General features: G+C 44.2%; 1 protein-coding gene across 1 annotated transcript in view; it reads left to right on the top strand.

The window, feature by feature from the left end:
- The window catches only part of LTBP1 (latent transforming growth factor beta binding protein 1), a 282394-nt gene that overhangs the window by 265015 nt on the left and 7242 nt on the right, over window positions 1–10137 (top strand). Inside the window, 1 exon segment of the mRNA XM_011935989.1 lies at window positions 5670–5792. Coding sequence (XP_011791379.1) covers window positions 5670–5792 — 123 coding nt within the window.

Raw genomic sequence — 10137 nt, 5'->3', positions numbered from 1 at the left:
TTTTTTTTTTTTTTTTTTTTTTTTTTTAGGTAGGGTCTCACTCTGCTCAGGCTGGAGTGCAGTGGCACGATCACAACTCACTGCAGCCTGGACTTAACTGGGCTCAGATGATCCTGTAGCCTCAGTGTGCCACTATGCCTGGCTAATTTGTGAATATTTTTTTGTAGAGATGGGGTTTCACCATGTTGGCCAGGCTGGTCTCAAGCTCCTGGGCTCAAGTGATCTGCCCACCTCAGCCTCCCAAAGTGCTGGGATTACAGGCGTCAGCCACTGCGCCTAGCACTGATCTGTTTTTCTTAATGCATGAGAATTGGTCCTTGTTTCTCTTATATTTGAAAATAACACAGTTCAAACTTCAGAGCATTGCGTTTTTAGCCCTGATGCGTGCAAAATGAAATTGCAGCCTCTCTACCATTTCTAAAAACAGCTGAATTTAATTTGCCTCAGTCAGAATTAAAACTTTACCTCCTGGTCTCCTCACATGCCAGGGTAGCATTGTGACATGTGACTGTCCAGACTGCCCTGCATATGTGTCTGTCATCAAGAATGGAGATTTCTTATAGTAAGGATATAGTAATGTTCCTCCCATTGCTGCCAACAGCAGGGGCCCCACACCCACAGGCTCCAGGGGATAATTTGTAAACCTTTTCTTTTTTCAATTTAAGATGAAAAGCAACAGTATTTGTCATATGAATCAGCCATGCCAGGGGAATTAGTGTGATCAGTGGCCTGGATATTGTTTAGACCACTTAGCGATGGTGTCCCATAGCATCCCTTGTGTATCTTTCATAGCTTTGATCAAGAGCTAAGCATTTGCCCTTGGGGCATGGGGAATGCAGTGGATGGGGGAGGATCTTTGAGGTGTGACTGGTTCCATTTCCTGTTCTTTTCCCATTGGTATTTGGCTAGATTCCAGATGGACACATTGTATGGGGTCTCAGATGGGACTGTCTCCAAAGTGCACCTCCCAGGGCAAGCCCTGCTAAGCAAAAACTTTTCCTCTGCACCAAGCCCCAGACAAGGAGGTGACTAATTGTTCTTGATGTCCATAAGTAAAGGGTGTTTTGGAGAAAGACAACGATTCTAAGGATAGAAAATGTGTTCATCTCCGCATGTTGAGCTGGATGAAGTAGCGGCCAAGAGTTTCTTGTGGGTTCTTGTAGGAAGTCATGGAAATAATTCAGGGATTTGCTATTCTTGGGCTCTGTACTCTCAGCCAACCACAGTTCATGCAGTCCCCCAAGCTGGACTTTAGCAGTGACCTAGTCATAGAGATAACCAAGGCCAAGCCGCTACCTAGCTAGAATGGATTCTGCTTGTGGCTTGGGGTGCTCAGAGGTCCAGCACATGCTAGAAATTTGCCTGTACCAAGATCCTAAAGAGGATGACTTGCCCAAGACATTAAAATATTTCCTGATATTCCCATTGCTTTCCTGAAAGATGGGGAAATCCACTTCTATAAACCTACTCTCTTCTATTAACATATTCTTTATGTAAGACACATCTGATTTAGGCCTATACTAAAAATTCTTGGACATCAGTTTTTCCCCTGTACTTTGAGTTCTGATGATCTAATGTTAAAATGTGCTATTGTTCATACTTTATCACTGTCCAACCAAGTAATTAAACTTACCAAGGCAGTCAAGTTTTGTGCCTTGTTTGAGAGGAAGTCTAGGAAGACTTCTCTATTTACTGAGCTAGTTTCCCTCTACCTATTTAAAAACTCCAAATAGTCTTGAAACGAGATTTAAAAACACCTGTGGACCGTTCTTCCATTGCTCTTAATTCACTGCACAATTATTTGCCTGTTGATCACTGCTTTTATGTTTTGTTAACATTAAAATGTAAATCACTCACTCATTATAATACTGTCTTAAAAAAATTTTTTTTTCATTTATTTCCAAATGTTCACTAGGGACTTAGCGATGTCACCCACAAGAAAAAATTGGATTCTCCATTTTCTTGGTGCTTCAAATTGTAAAAATCGTTTCACAATATTACCTCATTTTTTTACATGTCAGTAACACAGATGTAGACAAACAAGAATTCTTGTTCCTGTGTTACAGATGTGGAAACTGAGGCTTGCCCAGAACTGCTAAGCTGGGGAGTAAGTGGTGCAATCAGGACTTGAGCCCCAGCTTCTACCTTCTGAAGCCCGTGTTCTTCCCATTACCCCATGATCCTGGTCGAGAATCAGGGCACATGTGCACAATGGCAAGGGCAGCGTGGATGGATTAGGACAGACCTGTGCAGGCTCCCAGAAAAATAACTCAAAATATATTTCCTGCTGATGATGGGACTCTAGCACATCTTCAGACACAAAAGGGAAGACGTGGTGCAGAAAGGATGTTTTGATCACTGACCAAAACTGTCTTGGAGCTTGGAATGTGAATGTGTTAGAGAAAAGTGAAGCAGCAAAGCGCAACACGCTCTAGCATTTTAAGAGGAAAAAAATGCATGGCAGGGGAAGAAAGGAAAGGAAGGAGGATGTGGAGTATCCCAAAAATACCTCCCGCAACCCATTACCCTCCACTGCCCGCTTCCCTAGCCTTAGTCTAGTCAGAAGACTTCTTTAGGAACCATTTGGTAATTCCAAAAAACAACTTAGTTTTCTTTCTTGATGCCTTTGGGTATGTGCTTTTAAAAATTAATCCAAAATATCTTTTTCTGCAACATAATTCCTACATACCTACTTAGTTTCAGTTCAGGTCCACCTTTTGCAGGGAGCTGTTCCTAAACGTTGCATAGGAACAGGAGCCTGCCCTTCCTCTTCAACGTCATGTTTGGTCTTTCCCTCTGGCATTGCTGTAGAGTGACAGCTTAGAGACTCAAGCCCATCTCATTTCTTTGGTGGAGGAAGCATGTCTAGGGGAGTACACTGGATTGAAGGTGGCTGCCCTGGCCAGGCCCTGATCATGGCATTCGACATCCCTGGACCTCAAGTCTCAGCAAAGCTTCTCTGACAGCTAACAGGCATCCAGCAGGATGCTCAGCCACCTCTGGATATTGCTTTATAAAATAAGTACCTTGGCCAAGCACAGCAGCCCACACCTGTAATCCCAGCACTTAGGGAGGCCAAGGTGGTAGGATCGCTTGAGCCTGGAAGTTGAGACCGGCTTGGGCAACATAGCGAGACCCTGTCTCTACAAAAAATACAAAACTTAGCCAGGTTTGGTGGCTCGTGCCTATAGTTCCAGCTACTCAGGAGGCTGACGTAAAAGGATCGCTTGAGCCCAGAAGTTTGAGGCTGCAGTGAACCACGATACCACGATGGTGCCACTGCATTCCAGCATGGGTGGCAGAGCGAGACCCTTTTGTTGTTGTTTTTTTTGTTTTGTTTTGTTTTGTTTTTTTGAGATGGAGTCTCGCTCTGTCACCCAGGCTGGAGTGCAGTGGTGCGATCTCAGCTCACTGCAACCTCTGCCTCCTGGGTTCAAGCGATTCTCCTGCCTCGGCCTCCCGAGTAGCTGGGACTATAAGTACGTGCCACCACACCCAGCTAACTTTGTGTTTTTAGTAGAGATTGGGTTTCACCATGTTGGCCAGGATGGTCTCCATCTCTTGACCTTGTGATCCACCCACCTCGGCCTGAGGTGGGAGCCACCGTGCCCAGCCAACCCTTTCTGTAAAAAATAATAAATAAAATTTTATTAAAAATGAGTACCAGGATTAATTCATTTTTAATATCTCCTCTAGATCACAACTGTGGCTTGAATATAAAATATGGAACAAGTCTCTCTTTCAGATGTACAACAAATGTATATAAAAAATCATGGGAGAAGATGACCTCAGTTCTTGAAACTTATAAAGATTTCAGCAATTTTGCTCTTGCAAAGAAATCCTTAATTCTGTGTTTTCAAACTTTAAGCAGAACTGACAGCCATTTGTGCTCTCTCTGTTTGAAGTAGTTCTTTTCTTTCGAGTCAAGAATCTTTTTCCAGGTTCGGCTGTTTCCCTAATGAAATTAATATTTCACACAGAATGGTTTCATGCAAAAGTGCTGGGACGTCTGGAGTCTGAATGTTATTCCTGGAATGCTTCCACATAAGGAGAATTTTAGACAGGGAAGCCAGAATCCTGCCCTATCCAGTGGTCCAAGGTCTTTTCTGGCCTTACACTTGCTTTGGGCAATCCTCAGAGTGTGTGTGTGCACGTGTGCACATGCATACACACACACCTTTGATTCTTCACCCTCCTTCCTCCAGTCATTTAAGTAGGAGCTGATAAAAGAAAGCCTTCAGAGTTCACAGTATTGCCTTAGTGGTGTTTTTTGTTGTTGTTTTGTTTTGTTTTTTGAATGTTACAAGAATAAACACAATAGAGGAAAATTCCAGGCAAATGTGGCCATTGCCTTGTGTGACTGCCAGGACACTCATGTCCATCTGGTCCTGGGGGCTGTAGCCTTGCCTGCACCTCACAGTCCTAACAGAGCTGTTGACATCCGTGGAGCCCCAGAATTTCGCCAGCTGCTACATGTATCTTTGGAGAGTGTATTTTCTGGAACATACTCAGAACGTGAAGTTGTCCTTTCTACAGTTTCCCTCCCTAGGCCTTCTCAGTAACTCTGTTCTTAAACGTAGGCAAGAGCCTGGGATCGTGAAAAGCATTGAAACCTCAGTAACCCCAGGATAAATGGAGAACCAAAATCCCATGCACTGGTGGGTCCTAGGGGGAGGAGTAAAGGGGAGTCTAGGAGTCAGGGGGCCATGGGGCTGACCGGTGTGGAACAGCGATACGGCGTCACGACGTGGAAACCACAGATGAGTCTAGCTGCGGTGCAGAGATGCTAAGGACAGGAATTTCAAAGGAGCTGAGATCGTTGCAGGAGAGACAAATGTGAAAACTGCACTCTGGAGCTTCATTTCTGACTTCAAACCACGTGCTGCCACACAGCAGCTGTCATGTAACCTCTCTGTGCTTTTGTTTCCTCACTGGTAACATGGAGATGGTACAACCTCTTCATACGGTGGTGTGAGTGTTTTAGTGCTTTGGTGCATATTAAGTGCTTAGAACAATATGTAGCACACTCCCACCTCCCGCATGAAAGCTGTGCTCACTAATCCAGGAGCACACTACTGTTATTATCTTAATACCACTGCTGTTCTTGTTACCGTGATTATTATGACTCTCAGCATTGCTATAATGCTATCCATAGGGACTGTAGAGTTATAATAGTGGCTACTAAATTTAAGCAGCATCCTTGCCTGGTGCTGTATCATTTTCGGACACCAGAGATACATTTTTTCCTGTCTGTAGAGAGTGAAAAGGCACCACTCTGTCAGAATGACTACTTTCTACTTTAAAAATGTTTTTGATGATAACTCTTGATGGGTTTAGATAAAGCCATCCTTCCAAAAGGCCTGAAGCACTCTCAGATGGCTCCGTTTTTTCAGCCCTTTACTGCTCTGGGATGTGGTGTACCCACTGTTGAGCTAATATTTTTGATCTTCAATTTGGAACCTGAATTATGCTCTACAGCAGTCACTGTAGGTGGATGTATAAAATTCCCATCAAAAGATATTCAGACACTTTCCAGGCTCCGTGGCACGCAGGAGATGGAGGCACACGTGGAAGGGTGCGCCTGCAGATTCCTGTCACTGAGCTGCGAGGGGTTGGGGCAGGTGCGAGCCAACAGTGATGGGGCCTCACGCTGCTTGTCCACTCCTTAGATGACTATGCTCAGCTGTGTAACATCCCCGTGACGGGACGCCGGCAGCCATATGGACGGGACGCCTTGGTTGACTTCAGTGAACAGTATGCTCCAGAAGCCGATCCCTACTTCATCCAAGACCGTAAGCAAAATAACCTTGTTCCTTTGATGCTAAGTTGTGGTTGAAGATTAATCAGTGGTCCTCAAAATGTAATGACAACTTGTTAGCAATGCAGCATTTGTGTTCCCACCTCAGACCCGCTGGTCAGGAAGTCTAGGGTGGGACCTAGCCATCTTTGTTTCACAAGGGCAGTCTTTCTGCACGGGTGAGTCTAAGAACCACTGCATCATTCGTGAGCTGAGATCACACCACTGCACTCCAGCCTGGGCCACAGAGCAAGACCCTATCTCAAAACAAAACAAACAAAAAGAACCATTGCATCTGATGAATAGTCTTGCTGGTGGAGGTACTGTTATATTTATTTTTCTTAAGGTTTTGAGATGGAGTCTCACTCTGTCACCCAGGCTGGAGTGCAGTGGCACAATCTCAGCTCACTGCAACCTCCACCTCCCAGGTTCAAGCGATTCTCCTGCCTCAGCCTCCCAAGTAGCTGGGATTACAGGTGTGCACCACCACGCCCAGCTCATTTTTGTATTGTGAGTAGAGACTGGGTTTCACCATGTTGGTCAGGCTGGTCTTGTACTCCTGACCTTGTGATCCACCCGTTTCGGCCTCCCAAAGTGCTGGGATTATAGGCATGAGTCACTGTGCCCAGTCTATCGTTATATTTTCTATAACAAAATCATTTCTTTGCTCTTTAAGTGGTGGACTACAAGGTTTCCACGAGAGCCCAGTTGTATTACAGCCTTTTTTTCCTACAGGGAAATGGCAAATGTTAACTGTACAAGTTGATCATTATTATACATGTTTTAGAGGAAGAGGTAGGAAAAGAATTGCCCTTTTGGTCAGAAATGACTTTTTAAAATACATTGGTGAGGGGATTTATAGAGTAAGAAATAATGTGTTGCAACTTTTCCTGGATTAGTGAGCACAGCTTTCCTGGGGGAGGTGGGAGTGTGTATCTGCAAATTGTGATCCCCTTTAGAACGTCAGTGCTGTGTGAGGAAGCCTGCAAACACACAAGCTCAAATCGGACTTTTCAAATGCAGACAATTTGAAGTCTGAAACAGCAGGAGGTCCACAATGAAATATTAGTATGTAGTAGATAGTCTCACTTCAAGAACAAGAACAGGGAAACGCCCATTTCGGGAGCCTCATCCACAGCTCACAGAGGGACCATCCTCACATGTGTAGCTTCACCACAAATTTTTTTTTTTGAGATAGGGTCTCACTCTGTTGCCCAGGCTGGAGTGCAGTACCATGATCACAGCTCACTGCAGCTCTGCCTCCTGGGCTCAAGCGATCCTCCCACCTCAATCTCCCGAGTAGCTGGGACTACAGGCATGTGCCACTATGCATGGCTAATTTTTGTATTTTTTACGTAGAGATGAGGTTTTCACCGTGTTGTCCATGCTGGTCTCAAACTCCTGGACTCAAGTGATTCACCCGCCTCGGCCTTCCAAAGTGCTTACCGGTGTGAGCCACCATGCCTGGCCTGCACCACGTTTTTAAGATAGGTAATTGCTGCTGACCAAAGAGTTTGACTTAGGACTTTAGAGAAAAGTGCAATGGAGCTTTTTTCTGTCCTGGGCCCTGTCACCTGTGCACAAAGCATCCCAGCCAGGACCCAGTTCTGGGGCAGCAGCATGAGATTTCTAGTTGAATTTAAGAGCTAGTTCAGTTCTACATCAAGAGCTTTTATTTTTTTTTTTCCTTCCCTTCTCTTTCTCTTTTCCCTTTCTCCCCCTTCTTCATTCCCTGCTTGTCCTCCCTTCCCTTTTTTTTTTTTTTTTTGAAGGATGTAGTGTGTTGATCATCTAGTAGAATTAAGAATGTTTTAAAATGTTCATGATAAGAACATGCTGTTAATCCAGCTAGGCTGATTAACACACACCTGTGTAACTCCCACCCAGGTCAGGAGCAGTGCCAGCCTCCAGAAGGCCCCTGGTGCCCTTTTCCACCCCCCTCCCTAGTGTAACCACTGTCCTGACTCCTAACACCATACATGAACAACACTCTTTTCATCCACAACACATAACGACGCAGCACTTTATGAAATGGACCAGAATGCACTCACAGCAAGACTGTGCACTTAGGGTTTGATGCTTCTCTGTATATGTTATGGGTCGGTAAACGTTTACTTAAGGAAAAAGGAAGGGAGAATTATTAAGGTTGAAAGAAAGCCCAGCTTGCCCCATAAATCAGGAATACCAGGTTAAGTCTATATGCAACTCTGACAAATCTGTGGCTTACAGCTTTCCTCCCTAGACCTCCTCAATAACTCTGTTCTTAAATGTAAGCAAGAGCCTGGGATCATGAAAAGCATTGAAACCTCAGTAAGCGCAGGACAAATGGAGAACCAAAATCCCATGCACTGGTGGGTCCTGGGGGGAGGACTCAGTCTATAAGTCAGAAGCCTCTATGGCATTATAGTTTGGATTCCAGGAATTTTCATGTTGAAATGTCTGGCTTATGTACCTTCTTTTTAATGCTGGCACTGCTTTAAAGCTCTTTTTTTTAATTTACTACAAATGTTAAGAAATAAACATATTGATGTCACATCAATTTCCTATTTAGCAACATAGGAAATTGAGATGCAGTTCCAAGACCTCCAGCTTGGACGATGTAATAGCCTTTACATTTCTTACAAGTTGCAGAGAAATATTTCCCCCTTCCCAGCCAGTTTTCTGACCTCCAGCAAGGGCTTTTGGGCCCTGCTGCAAAAATGATCGTGTTGGGTAGATAGTAATATAGATTGAGGCTTAGTGAGATTTCTTTTTTTTTTTTTTTTTTTTTTTTTTTGACGGAGGGTTTTTTTTTTTTTTTTTTTTTTTTTTTTTTTTTTGAGACGGAGTCTTGCTCTGTCGCCCGGGCTGGAGTGCAGTGGCCGGATCTCAGCTCACTGCAAGCTCCGCCTCCCGGGTTTACGCCATTCTCCTGCCTCAGCCTCCCGGGTAGCTGGGACTACAGGCGCCCGCCACCTCGCCCGGCTAGTTTTTTGTATTTTTAGTAGAGATGGGGTTTCACCGTGTTAGCCAGGATGGTCTCGATCTCCTGACCTCGTGATCCGCCCGTCTCGGCCTCCCAAAGTGCTGGGATTACAGGCTTGAGCCACCGCGCCCGGCCTGAGTGAGATTTCTTATCACCTTTATGGTTCACTGTCTCTGTTACCTTTAGGGAAAGCAGTACTTCTAAAAGTGGAATTTACTAGAGCAGAGAATAGGCAAACATTTTTTCTATAAAGGGCCAGGCAGTAATTTTTTTTTTTTTTTTTTGAGACCTAGTCTTCCTCTGTTGCATAGGCTGGAGAGCAATGGCACAATCTTGCCTCACTGCAACTTCCACCTCCTGGGTTCAACTGATTGTCCTACCTCAGCCTCCTGAGTAACCCTGGGATTATAGGCATGCACCACCATGCCCAACTAATTTTTGTATTTTCAGTAGAGATGGAGTTTCACCATGTTGGCCGGGGTGGTCTTGAACTCCTAACCTTGTGATCCACCTGCTTCAGCCTCCCAAAGTGCTGGGATTACAGGTGTGAGCCACCACACCCAGCCCAGATGGTAAAATCTGTAGGCTTTGCAGGCCATGTGGTTTCTGCTGTAGGTATTCAACTCTGCTGTCGTTTCACAAAAGCAGCCCTTAGACAGCACAGCAGCAAATGGGCATGACTGTGTTTATTTACAAAAATAGGTAGCAGGCCAGATTTGGACCAGAGACTGTAGTGTCCTGACCTGTTTTAGAGTCCTAAAGAAGTATTTTGGGGAGCCTGCCTGATGTGTGGGAAGTTTCAAGTTTTACTTTTTATAATTTCTGTAATAATAAAAAATGTATTAGCTGTGAAGTAAAAATGATTTTGCTGTGATACATGGGTTCTGAAGACATTGTCATAGATTAGACTTTATTTTTTGTCAGTGTTTCTTAACTGGCTTTGAGTATATGGTGTCACTTTTTTTTTTTTTTTTTTGAGAATAGGAGTCTCACTATATTGCCCAGGCTGGTCTTCACTTCATGGGCTCAGGAGATTCTCCTGCTTCAGCCTCCTGAGTAGCTGGGACTCTTTTTCTCCTTTAAAGTTTTAAAATGGACCTGCCATGGATGTATTACTCGATTTTTTTAACGGTACAAATTTTTTTAACTTTTAGGTTCAGGGGTACATGTAAAGGTTTGTTATATAGGTAACATGTCATGGGGGTTTGTTGTACAGATTATTACATCACCCAGGTGTGAAGCCCAGTACCCAATAGTTACCTTTTCTGCTCCTCTCCCTCCTCCCACCCTCCACTAGTGTCTGTTGTTTCCTTCTTTTTTTTTTTTTTTGTGGTATTTGGTTACATGAGTAAGTTCTTTTTTTATTATTATTATA

Source organism: Colobus angolensis, unplaced genomic scaffold (genome assembly GCF_000951035.1).
Source record: "Colobus angolensis palliatus isolate OR3802 unplaced genomic scaffold, Cang.pa_1.0 Scaffold15, whole genome shotgun sequence".
In the NCBI taxonomy this organism is placed as follows: Eukaryota; Metazoa; Chordata; class Mammalia; order Primates; family Cercopithecidae; genus Colobus; species Colobus angolensis.
The sequence above is the reverse complement of the archived record's forward strand: the minus strand, read 5'-3'. Positions and strand labels throughout refer to the sequence as shown.